The sequence below is a fragment of the Malaya genurostris genome, chromosome 2, assembly GCF_030247185.1.
Source record: "Malaya genurostris strain Urasoe2022 chromosome 2, Malgen_1.1, whole genome shotgun sequence".
Lineage (NCBI taxonomy): Eukaryota > Metazoa > Arthropoda > Insecta > Diptera > Culicidae > Malaya > Malaya genurostris.
The window spans coordinates 229,308,284-229,321,266 of NC_080571.1; the positions used below are offsets into that span (position 1 = coordinate 229,308,284).

At 38.8% G+C, this 12,983-nt stretch overlaps 2 protein-coding genes across 5 annotated transcripts in view; both read right to left on the bottom strand.

Annotated features, from left to right (window-relative positions):
* Positions 1–12,983, bottom strand: part of LOC131427945 (uncharacterized) — a 739,358-nt gene that overhangs the window by 322,540 nt on the left and 403,835 nt on the right. The window lies entirely within an intron of this gene.
* LOC131427947 (large ribosomal subunit protein uL15-like) lies at positions 4,478–5,088 on the bottom strand. The gene has a single exon (XM_058591544.1). The coding sequence runs from the start codon at positions 5,002–5,004 to the stop codon at positions 4,555–4,557; it is 450 nt and encodes a 149-aa protein (XP_058447527.1). The 5' UTR covers positions 5,005–5,088; the 3' UTR covers positions 4,478–4,554.

A 12,983-nucleotide genomic window follows, 5' to 3' on the forward strand; every position in this document is an offset into this window, starting at 1 on the left:
AGAGTAAGAGTAAGAGTAAGAGTAAGAGTAAGAGTAAGAGTAAGAGTAAGAGTAAGAGTAAGAGTAAGAGTAAGAGTAAGAGTAAGAGTAAGAGTAAGAGTAAGAGTAAGAGTAAGAGTAAGAGTAAGAGTAAGAGTAAGAGTAAGAGTAAGAGTAAGAGTAAGAGTAAGAGTAAGAGTAAGAGTAAGAGTAAGAGTAAGAGTAAGAGTAAGAGTAAGAGTAAGAGTAAGAGTAAGAGTAAGAGTAAGAGTAAGAGTAAGAGTAAGAGTAAGAGTAAGAGTAAGAGTAAGAGTAAGAGTAAGAGTAAGAGTAAAAGTAAAAGTAAGAGTAAGAGTAAGAGTAAGAGTAAGAGTAAGAGTAAGAGTAAGAGTAATATGAATATTTTTCGTCAAGTTTATTTGTTTTGACTATGATGGGCTAATCCTTCTAAACGTCGGTTTTCTCGCAAACTAATATTTTGTGAAGAAATATTTAACGACAATGCGCTGTCACTTCATTTTCAACGATGGAGACGCTTGGTCGATCATCAGTAGAAAAATACAAATGAGAAATTATGACTTCTCAGATAGTCACCAGAAGCATCACAATTCATTTGTGAATGTATTTTTTCTGTTTGTATCTATTCATAAATAGTGTCGATCATTGCAGTTCTATGCGTTCATGAAGAGTTGAAAAAATGCAGAGAATGCTGCGATCTTACAAAATATATCCTGATTCGCAGTGAAACGTCCTGATTCTCGGTTCGATGCATAGGGCGCTGTTTTTATTTGGCCAGTTTTCGAGCCCCGACCTAGAAGGAATCTTAGTGTCAAAAGGATCGTAACACCATACATGCAATGGATCTGAACGTTAAGAATCGGCTGTGAAATCTGTTGAAACAGAAAATTAAATTTCGCAAGAAGAATGTAATACCAAGGCTGTGGAACGCAGTAAGGATCAGACCATCCGAAACAAACAAGTAAACCTTGGCAGTCGGCGATAAAAACATTGAAAGCAAGAACTGGATAGAAACATTTGGTTTGAGAGAACCGAGTGAGTATTTTTTCGGGTGTTGCTTTAAAAAATATTCATTTGTCAAGAAAAACCATAAGTACCAAGCATATGATGAACCTACTCTTAAAGCTCAAACAACAGTTCTTGAGGCGTTTGCTTCTAGTGGCGATAGACGGAAGAGAGCTTTTCCAATATCAACACAGTTCGGTCGGTGACAGCATCCAATTTGATTCAATCCAACCCCATTCCCTACTGGCACACACAGAATCAGCACAATGCGTCAATTTTCGTCGAGAAAGTCAATATAGACTTTCATATATAGCATTTTCAATAAGTTATATTTGCTGTGCGCCATCGCTTTCCGTTCAACAGAATCCATAGATACTAAACTAAGCTCGAACTGAGCGGTGCGTGTGTACTGTCCGGACCATCTGCGAAAGGATCTCGGTTGGTCGAACGGTCTGTGATGGCCGAAATTGCACCATACGGTAGAAGACCTATTAGAAACGTGCAGGCTCAGCATGGGGTCAGTAGTGGTAAAGTTTTATTTTGTTAACTCTAGTTCAATCAAAATGAGATATGATGATGGAGACAGGAATTCCTCCCAGGCGGAGTCTTTCGTTGCGGTCCATCGTTGTGTGGAAATCGAAATAGCTTTTCTAAGCGTCCAAGCAGAATGGTAACCAAAAGTGTCTCAGCTGCTCGGAAGACAGCTTTCTTAGAGATCCACATCCGGGGGACATAGATTAAACAGCAAAAGCACCGAAAGAGAATAGGCAGAATTGGTATAAAAAAGGAAAAAAACCAAAGGCAGCAATCGCTCATAAAACACACTGAGGAGGATGCCTCCGAGAGATACTAGACTGTTGTACTTAACCTCCAAGAAGCCAAATTGAATGGAATGGATCCCAAGTAGCAAACATTGTTCTAGTACTGAATTTATAAACTCTTCTCGCAACGATTATGCGATTGAAAAAGCGCACTTTTCTAGTACGATGTACAACAAGTTACTTGTTTCATATGTTTCACAACAGTAATATTTGCTAAGTGGAAACCGGAATTGAAACTGCTCAAATGATCTTGTCGTACAGTCAGTTGAAAAACCGGATGTGGAACTTGATACATTCAGGTTTTCGAGTTGGTTTCACAAGCAGTAATATGAATGAATTTTACATCTCTTACAAAAACGTGTTGAATCAATTGTCTAACATATCTAACAAAAATAACTGATATGAAGCAATTGTGAAACATGCCAATTATAACATGTTTTAATTGCTACTTGGGATGTTTGCTTCCATTTCGTTTGGCGCCTCCATTCGTTCGATGGGTTAGCAGCCATGGCGTACAGCGGTCCCCAAATCGGCTGTATTGAGGGGCTATTCTCGTAAATTTTTGATCGGCACTCGTTGATGTTTCGTTCTGCCTCTCGGTATCGATGTAACCTCATCATTTATTTAGCCACTTGGGAACGCAAAATCGGCGTACTGGGTTCGTTTGGATTATTCAGGTGGTGAGTGCCCCCTAAGTATCGACATTTGGTACGGTGATTGAACAAGTCGAGATGGTTATTCTGCATGTAAAATCTCGACAAGGTATAAAAGCGTGGTGAATTATTCAGTTTTCATGCAATTCAAGTGTTCAAATCGGACTGATGTATTAAAGAATAGGCCAAGATTTTTGTTTAGAACTCGGTGACCCGTATCAATTTAGAAAAAAAGTGTTGTTTTCTTCGTTAAAAGAGGGAGTTTTCGATCGATGTGTTAGACGGTAGTTGCTGTAAAGCAATCCGGTAATAAAACATTAAACTCTGGGCAGTCAGCTCAACAGTTGCAAAATAATTAACAGTACACTCTGAATCTGGTATATGGCTGGTTCAGTCAGTTGCAAGAAAAGATGACCTGGTTGACAAGTCAATACAATGCAGATTCATTCTTTCTGTACTTGGTTGACTACTATTGAAAAAACAATATATGCGCACTTTTATAGCCAGACATGACCATTTAATTTTTTAAACAATACGAGGACAAAGTTAAGGCTGGGCATTACATTCCTTTTGTGGAATTCGGCCTTTCTATTCAACAGACTTCGTAGCCGATTCTTAGCGTACAGAATTATTGAATGGCCAGTACTACCATCCTACTGACACTTAGAATCCTTCCAGGTTGGAGATACAAGGACGCTTTGCATAAATGGAATGGATATATTCTGATAGACGGTGTAACTTACGTCGAAACGGATGCTTAAGGTGTGTTCCGGTCAAGTTTAAATCTGTCTTTAAAGACAAGTTTTTTCGCAAATTGATGAATCGGCAAGGAAAATGTAGTTATGGAAAGAGAGCAAAGCTTTGCATAATTGGAGAGTCTATAAATGGATCACATTACAAGGAATAGTGGCTCCAAAAGAAAGTTTTGCCTTTCATTCCATCACATAACGGCCTCGTGCATTTTTGGTATGATTTAGCTAACTGCCACTATAGTCGGAATGTAATCGAAAGGTACAACCGGAAGAATATCGATTTTATCGAAAAAAAATCCACTCAGCTGTCCAGATTTTCATCAAAATGAAAAATAAGTTTAACAGTTGCAAATTAAGGTATTTTGCATTTTTCTTTCAAAGTTAAATTGAAACTCTGCTAAATTACAGGGGGTGTTTTTGTATGTTGCTTCCTTTTGTAGAAATAACCAATCTTGTGCCAAATTTTAAGTGAAGCAGTCTCTACATTGGAATGTACAGTGTATTCTGATTATGTTGCTCGAAAAGTCCAGTCAGTTTTTACGATGACTTGGTTCGCGAATAAACTTCTTTGTCGGTGCTTCGGTATCATAATTAACTCCAACGCTGCTAAGTTCCACTTCTCGACGACGATACTCAGTAGTTGTTATAACGAGTTGAAATAGAACTAGATCCCTTTCAGTCAAGGGGGATCGTGGAAACTTCCTTCTCCTGTATATTCCAGCAGGTTTACGAATTTCTTCACGAGATTTTGATGCTAAAGATTCTATAGAATGACAGGCCATCAACAACTACGAGAATTCGAACTCCACGTTCCCTGGTCTCTCCCGAAATCAGAAACAGAAAAAAATAAATGTTTGAGAAATATTATATGGCTGTTGATCCTGTAGATTGCACAGTGAGATAGAGGTTTTGAGAGTTTCGTGATGGTCAACACTCCTGTACCGATAAAGCACACAGCGGCAGGCCTTACGAAGCAGAACAGAGTCAAAACCATATAAAATGGAGGATGAAACCGGGGTAAAATAAATGACAATAATAATAATTCATAAAATATTAGTTTAGTTTTTAAGTTATATACATTACGAAGTTTTTTGAGGCCTATCTGAGCCTCTCCGGTTAGATGTGCGGGGTTGGAAATGGAACCAATGCGGGTTCCGTGAATCGCATCGACTTACCCATCACACTATACCCGTCCCCAATATGGAAAAATGTTCATTTGACGAAGCGTTTCACTCGATATTTAAGAACATTTTTCTTTGAATGAATTTTCATGTATTTTTCACAAGTTTACTTTCTTACGGTCTTAAAAACATTGGTTATCGATAGTTACGCCCTCAGAATGCATGCACCACCTGCAGCCTTTATTTTATTCTCTGTCTTCCGAGAGAAAAACTTGGCTTTAACTGTGATGGGCTGGTTGGGAATATGCCCCGTTCCAAGCAATTTGAAGTAGCCAAATTTCACTAAGTCCACCACTGGTACTTTGGACTTCTCCTTCTTGCACTCAATGCGCTTGTCTTCGCCCACCAATGACCATAGTTTAGTCAGATTCAACGTTGGACAGTACTGATGGTCGCGGTTCAAATGGAAATTCCTCATACCAACTTTACCAAAGTAACCAGGGTGATACTTATCATAGTTTATCCGATGGTGGTGCATACCACCAGCGTTACCACGACCTCCGGGATGCTTACGATGCTTTCCGATACGTCCATGGCCATGGCTGACGTGACCGCGTAGTTTCCTAGTATTCTTCCTTTTACGTAGATTAACCATTTCGGCTGAAATAACGGAGGAACTAGACTGCTGTTACAAAATGCGTTCAACAGCAACCGAGATCACCGGAAAAAGGGGCCTTCAACAACTGCATACGATAATTTTCTTAAATCGAGGGTTACAAATCACAGGCGTTATTTTGTGGAAATTATGAATGATAAAACCCGTTATAAGGGTTAGATTCTTGCGGTAAACGAGTTACGATGCGTTATTTTTACAGAAGTTATGGGTGTTACGAAGTTTTATATACGTCGCTCTTTAGTAAGATATAGGTGTTACGAAGCGTTTCATGCGTCACTTTTTTGTAAGTTATAAGCGTTACGAAGCGGTACTTGCGTTACTTTTTAGTAAGTTATAGGCATTACGAAGCGTTACATGCGTTACTTTTTAGTAATTTATAGGCGTTACGAAGTGTTACATGCGTTACTTTTTAGTAAGTTATAGGCGTTACGAAGAGTTACATGTTTTACATTTTAGAAAGCTATAGGCGTTACGAAGTGTTACATGCATTACGTTTTGTAAGTTAGAAGCGTAACGAGCGTTACTTTTTAGTAATTTACGGCTTACGAAGCGTTACATGTGTTACTTTTTGTGAGTCATAGACGTTACGAAGCGTTATATGCGTTACTTTTTGTAAATTATAGGCGTTCCGAAGTGTTCGATGCGTTACTTGTTTGTAAGTTATAGGCGTTACGAAGCGTTACAGGTGTTACTTTTTTGTGAGTCATAGACATTACGAAGCGTTACATGTCTTACTGTTTTTTAAAGTCATAAGCGTTACGAACGTTACTTTTTTATTAATTATAGGCGTTACGTAGTGTTACAAGCGTTCTTTTTATAAGCTATAGGCGTTACGGAGCGTAACATGCTTTATTTTTTGTGAATTATAGTCGGTACGAAGCGTTTTATGTGTTACTTGTTATAAGTCATAAGCATTAGAGATGGTCGGGTCTCGGATATTTTACCCGAAACCCGACCCGTATCCGTACCCGACGGGTTTTTGATCGGGTACGGGTAAAAAAATTTACTGCTCACTCGGGTACGGGTCGGTTCGGGTAAAAAAATTTACTGCTCACTCGGGTACGAGTCGGGTCCGGGTAATTTTTTTTTCTGCTCGATTACCCGACCTTTGTACTTCACATAAATATGTTAACACGTTGACGAGAATTTTTTATTGCAAAACCGTTCTTCCGAAAAATAAACAATTTGATTCAAGGGGTTTTGAAATTCGCGCCTAGGACCAGACCTGACAACTGGCATATTTTTCCAGAAAAAAACCTTTCTTTTCTTCATTAAAAAAAAACGATCAATCATAGTTACGTGAAAAGTTATGTGAATATTTTCCACCGTACTTTTTTATAACATATTTAATAAGACACACTGCCTTAGCTCTAATACCGTTTTCGTTTTTTGAACCTAGACGCGGGCGACTCTGACTCCGAGTAAAACGAACGCGCCCTAAATAACAACTCATGAAAAAAGAAAAAAAATTAACAAACTTGCATGGATGCGTGGTGCGACCCGAGAAAATTTTCAGAGCGAAACTACGCGATTGGAGTCCGATCTAGAGCGACCGCAGGTTGCTAAAACAAGCATATCAAACGTTGTTTGGGCGACTCTGGGTCAGCTTTCGGGCTGCTCTGATCAATAAACGAAAACGGTATAAGATGTTACGGTCAGACCCTGCTTTTCACGTAGGTTTTAATGGACTGCCATTTTAAAGCTGTTTAATATACAATCCAGTAAAAATTATGTGATTCATATATGAAATGTAGTGTTTTCATATAAATCATTAGGATTCTAATCATTAAAACATGAACATTTATTTCAGAAAATCTGCATAGAAGTTCTTCTTATTCTTCACTTCTGGATGGTGTCACCTCACTTGAAATGACACCGATTGATGACACAGCAAGTTGGGCTATATTGCCAATTAATTTTCGATTCTTTTCACTGGACTACATGTGAAAATCTCAATGCGTGATTTTTCACCGTGTTCACTTGTTGAGGGTTCCACCGGAAGTGGCACAGAAGTTCAATGGCTGTAAAAACCACTGTTTCGTAAAAACCATACCTACCCAAAATTGAATACAACGGGTATTACGTCATTTTGGGTAAATATCCTTCTCGGAAAATTTGAGTAGATATTACTCCCTTTTGTTGATATTTGTAAATGAGTATAAAGTACCAAATACATTGGAAATCTATTCATGTTTCACAGTGTATTTATATGCTTAAATGTAAACAAGCATTTTAATGTATTTTACTTACCAACTAGAGTCTGATACGGCTCGCTATCTAAAACACTTTATTTTTCATTTAGGGGTTAGCCAAATTTTGTGCTAGGGCACATAACCGTTTTTATTAGTTTTACGTTTCGTCTTTGACTCATCAGTGCAGAGCAGTTCAAATTGAACTGCTTAGTGCTAAACTCGGCAGTTCAATTTGAACCGCTAAGCAGACGTAAAGTTTCTGCTACTTACAGAACACTTTTTGTTTTGCAACGGAGTGCAATGTCTTTTCTGACGTGCCGAACGAAAACGTGTTTTCGACTATTTCTGGCCGATGCAGGTATGGTCATTTAGGGGTTAGCTAAAATGACCATACCTGCATCGGCCAGAAATAGTCGAAAACACGTTTTCGTTCGGCACGTCAGAAAAGACATTGCACTCCGTTGCAAAACAAAAAGTGTTCTGTAAGTAGCAGAAACTTTACGTCTGCTTAGCGGTTCAAATTGAACTGCCGAGTTTAGCACTAAGCAGTTCAATTTGAACTGCTCTGCACTGATGAGTCAAAGACGAAACGTAAAACTAATAAAAACGGTTATGTGCCCTAGCACAAAATTTGGCTAACCCCTAAATGACCATGCCTGCATCGGCCAGAAATAGTCGAAAACACGTTTTCGTTCGGCACGTCAGAAAAGACATTGCACTCCGTTGCAAAACAAAAAGTGTTCTGTAAGTAGCAGAAACTTTACGTCTGCTTAGCGGTTCAAATTGAACTGCCGAGTTTAGCACTAAGCAGTTCAATTTGAACTGCTCTGCACTGATGAGTCAAAGACGAAACGTAAAACTAATAAAAACGGTTATGTGCCCTAGCACAAAATTTGGCTAACCCCTAAATGACCATACCTGCATCGGCCAGAAATAGTCGAAAACACGTTTTCGTTCGGCACGTCAGAAAAGACATTGCACTCCGTTGCAAAACAAAAAGTGTTCTGTAAGTAGCAGAAACTTTACGTCTGCTTAGCGGTTCAAATTGAACTGCCGAGTTTAGCACTAAGCAGTTCAATTTGAACTGCTCTGCACTGATGAGTCAAAGACGAAACGTAAAACTAATAAAAACGGTTATGTGCCCTAGCACAAAATTTGGCTAACCCCTAAATGACCATACCTGCATCGGCCAGAAATAGTCGAAAACACGTTTTCGTTCGGCACGTCAGAAAAGACATTGCACTCCGTTGCAAAACAAAAAGTGTTCTGTAAGTAGCAGAAACTTTACGTCTGCTTAGCGGTTCAAATTGAACTGCCGAGTTTAGCACTAAGCAGTTCAATTTGAACTGCTCTGCACTGATGAGTCAAAGACGAAACGTAAAACTAATAAAAACGGTTATGTGCCCTAGCACAAAATTTGGCTAACCCCTAAATGACCATACCTGCATCGGCCAGAAATAGTCGAAACCACGTTTTCGTTCGGCACGTCAGAAAAGACATTGCACTCCGTTGCAAAACAAAAAGTGTTCTGTAAGTAGCAGAAACTTTACGTCTGCTTAGCGGTTCAAATTGAACTGCCGAGTTTAGCACTAAGCAGTTCAATTTGAACTGCTCTGCACTGATGAGTCAAAGACGAAACGTAAAACTAATAAAAACGGTTATGTGCCCTAGCACAAAATTTGGCTAACCCCTAAATGACCATACCTGCATCGGCCAGAAATAGTCGAAAACACGTTTTCGTTCGGCACGTCAGAAAAGACATTGCACTCCGTTGCAAAACAAAAAGTGTTCTGTAAGTAGCAGAAACTTTACGTCTGCTTAGCGGTTCAAATCGAACTGCCGAGTTTAGCACTAAGCAGTTCAATTTGAACTGCTCTGCACTGATGAGTCAAAGACGAAACGTAAAACTAATAAAAACGGTTATGTGCCCTAGCACAAAATTTGGCTAACCCCTAAATGACCATACCTGCATCAGCCAGAAATAGTCGAAAACACGTTTTCGTTCGGCACGTCAGAAAAGACATTGCACTCCGTTGCAAAACAAAAAGTGTTCTGTAAGTAGCAGAAACTTTACGTCTGCTTAGCGGTTCAAATTGAACTGCCGAGTTTAGCACTAAGCAGTTCAATTTGAACTGCTCTGCACTGATGAGTCAAAGACGAAACGTAAAACTAATAAAAACGGTTATGTGCCCTAGCACAAAATTTGGCTAACCCCTAAATGACCATACCTGCATCGGCCAGAAATAGTCGAAAACACGTTTTCGTTCGGCACGTCAGAAAAGACATTGCACTCCGTTGCAAAACAAAAAGTGTTCTGTAAGTAGCAGAAACTTTACGTCTGCTTAGTGGTTCAAATTGAACTGCCGAGTTTAGCACTAAGCAGTTCAATTTGAACTGCTCTGCACTGATGAGTCAAAGACGAAACGTAAAACTAATAAAAACGGTTATGTGCCCTAGCACAAAATTTGGCTAACCCCTAAATGACCATACCTGCATCGGCCAGAAATAGTCGAAACCACGTTTTCGTTCGGCACGTCAGAAAAAACATTGCACTCCGTTGCAAAACAAAAAGTGTTCTGTAAGTAGCAGAAACTTTACGTCTGCTTAGCGGTTCAAATTGAACTGCCGAGTTTAGCACTAAGCAGTTCAATTTGAACTGCTCTGCACTGATGAGTCAAAGACGAAACGTAAAACTAATAAAAACGGTTATGTGCCCTAGCACAAAATTTGGCTAACCCCTAAATGACCATACCTGCATCGGCCAGAAATAGTCGAAAACACGTTTTCGTTCGGCACGTCAGAAAAGACATTGCACTCCGTTGCAAAACAAAAAGTGTTCTGTAAGTAGCAGAAACTTTACGTCTGCTTAGCGGTTCAAATTGAACTGCCGAGTTTAGCACTAAGCAGTTCAATTTGAACTGCTCTGCACTGATGAGTCAAAGACGAAACGTAAAACTAATAAAAACGGTTATGTGCCCTAGCACAAAATTTGGCTAACCCCTAAATGACCATACCTGCATCGGCCAGAAATAGTCGAAAACACGTTTTCGTTCGGCACGTCAGAAAAGACATTGCACTCCGTTGCAAAACAAAAAGTGTTCTGTAAGTAGCAGAAACTTTACGTCTGCTTAGCGGTTCAAATTGAACTGCCGAGTTTAGCACTAAGCAGTTCAATTTGAACTGCTCTGCACTGATGAGTCAAAGACGAAACGTAAAACTAATAAAAACGGTTATGTGTCCTAGCACAAAATTTGGCTAACCCCTAAATGACCATACCTGCATCGGCCAGAAATAGTCGAAAACACGTTTTCGTTCGGCACGTCAGAAAAGACATTGCACTCCGTTGCAAAACAAAAAGTGTTCTGTAAGTAGCAGAAACTTTACGTCTGCTTAGCGGTTCAAATTGAACTGCCGAGTTTAGCACTAAGCAGTTCAATTTGAACTGCTCTGCACTGATGAGTCAAAGACGAAACGTAAAATTTTATTTTTTCCATCCTGAATTTTGGTAAAATTTTTACTACTCATTCGGGTCGGGTACGGGTACAGGTAATTTTTAATCGGGTACGGGTAAAATTTTTTATTTTTTATCGGGTGCGGGTAATTTTTTTTATTATTGATCGGGTACGGGTAATGTTTTTAATTTTTTATCGGGTACGGGTCGGGTACGGGTAATTTTTTTTGCTGATCACTCGGGTACGGGTCGGGTTCGGGTATAAGAACTCTCTTTTGTAAGTTATAGGTGTTATGAAGCGTTATATGCGTTATTTTTTAGTAAATCATAAGCGTTATGAAGCGTTACTTTTTTGTAAGTTAAAGGCATTACGAAGCATTACATGCGTTACTTTTTTGCGAGTTATAGGTGTTACGAAGCGTTATATTTTCTAAGTTACAGACGTTACGAATCGTGACATGAGTTACTCTATAAGTTTTTAACGTTACGAAACGTTACATGCGTTATTTTCATGTGAGTTGTAGGTGTTACGAGCGTTACTCTTTTGTGAATTACCGGTGTTACATGCGTTACTGTTTTGTAATTTAGAGGCTTTACGAAGTGTTACATTTGTTGCCTTAAATAAATTTTAGGCGTTACGGAGCATTACATGCATTACTCTTGTAAGTTTTAGGCGCAACTATTTTTGTAAGTTTTAGGTGTAACAAAATGTTACATGTATTAACGTCGTGGCCCCTCATGATATCAGAAACAGAAACGAAAAAAAAACTTTGAAAACAGTATGAGTCTGTTGTTTCTATAGATTACACCCTGAGATACAGGTTTTGAGAGTTATGTGATGGTTACAACTCCACTGCCGATATAGCACGTAGCGGCAGGTCCTACGAAACAGAACAGTGTCAAAACCACATAAAATGAAGGATGAAATCAGGGTTAAATATAATTATAATAATAATACATAAAATTATGCTGAACGACCGGAAAGAGAAGTGCGCGAACAATATTCTGCAGATGAGAAGGGTGTCCTGTCGCTGGATCCCGCACATACTTATTTAGGGCTAGAAAGACGAACGCAAGCGCACTCCGAGTACATGTTTGGCTGGAATCAATTATTATTCGCCAGAGAACGGAATGATTACCCGACAATAGTCAGTCACGAGTGTTTCGAAACGGTACGAGTGCCTGGAAGGGCGTCGCAATGGGACGGAAAGATAATAATGTCGGTATTCTGGCATCGTCATAGTATACTTTTGGAGGACGATCTCAAATGAGAAAAAAGCTGATACTAGTGTGCATTAATGAAGCGATTGAAAACCGAAATCGTGGTGAAATGGCCTTACAAGAAGCACATGAGCATAGCTACATTCTCTTTGTAAGTATTTTTTTATTCGTAATATATGTTGGATAGTTTAGTTAATACAACAATAAAAAGTAATCTTCTTTGATTGAATGTTTTCTTTCAAACAAACATCTGACCAAATGAATTCAGAGCTACGTTTTCGGCTGATTTACCATTTGTCCTAATGTTTTGGAATGATAAAAAAGCACTTGTAATTCGGGGATTTTCAGAACGAATAATTAATTCTATTGGCAACAGTGCTCGCGATAGTTGTATTATTTAAAACAGGGAGCAACTGGAATGAGAGAAGTAGCATTTTTTCTAAAAATAGAAACCATTTGCCATGCCCAGTCTTAGGCTTGATATTGTATTTGACAGATCGTTTGCTAGTTTGGACAACGTTGCGACGTATGCCGATATTTGCCCTCAATTTAGTAATACAAATATGTTCTCCTGGAATGGTAAATTGCGGTAGTGTGACTTTATTTTAGCTCACTTAAATGAACTCCAGCTACCATTTTCAGGGACAAATGTGGTGTTGGTTCAAGTATGGTTGTGGTACAGATAAATTTATGCACCTGAGACAGCTTTTAGAAAAATGACCTGGCCACTCTGCGTTCGGAACAAAGCTGGCATTACAAACGAACAACTGTCGTTAGTATGGTTTTAGGCACTCTAGTTCGTATGTGGCAATTAGTGTATTGTAATTTTACTGGCGGTTAACAGAGATTTCGATGCGACAACATAGCGACAAAATGCTGCGAAGATTGTCATTTGCATCGATTCAACCCTTATTTTTTAAATTGAATATTAAATCACAATGTTTTTATTACCAGAATAATTATACAATGATACTTTGTATTAATCGAAGTCATTGTATTCAAAACCTCGTTGTTCACTCGAAACATTATTAATATTAACTATGTAAATGAACTACTATAAAAAATAGGAAATCGTCTACTCTAAAAATTCAGTC

Bases quoted from the DNA above. Each gene is read 5' to 3' on its own strand.
- LOC131427947 (XM_058591544.1), bottom strand. From the start codon at position 5,004: ATGGTTAATCTACGTAAAAGGAAGAATACTAGGAAACTACGCGGTCAC.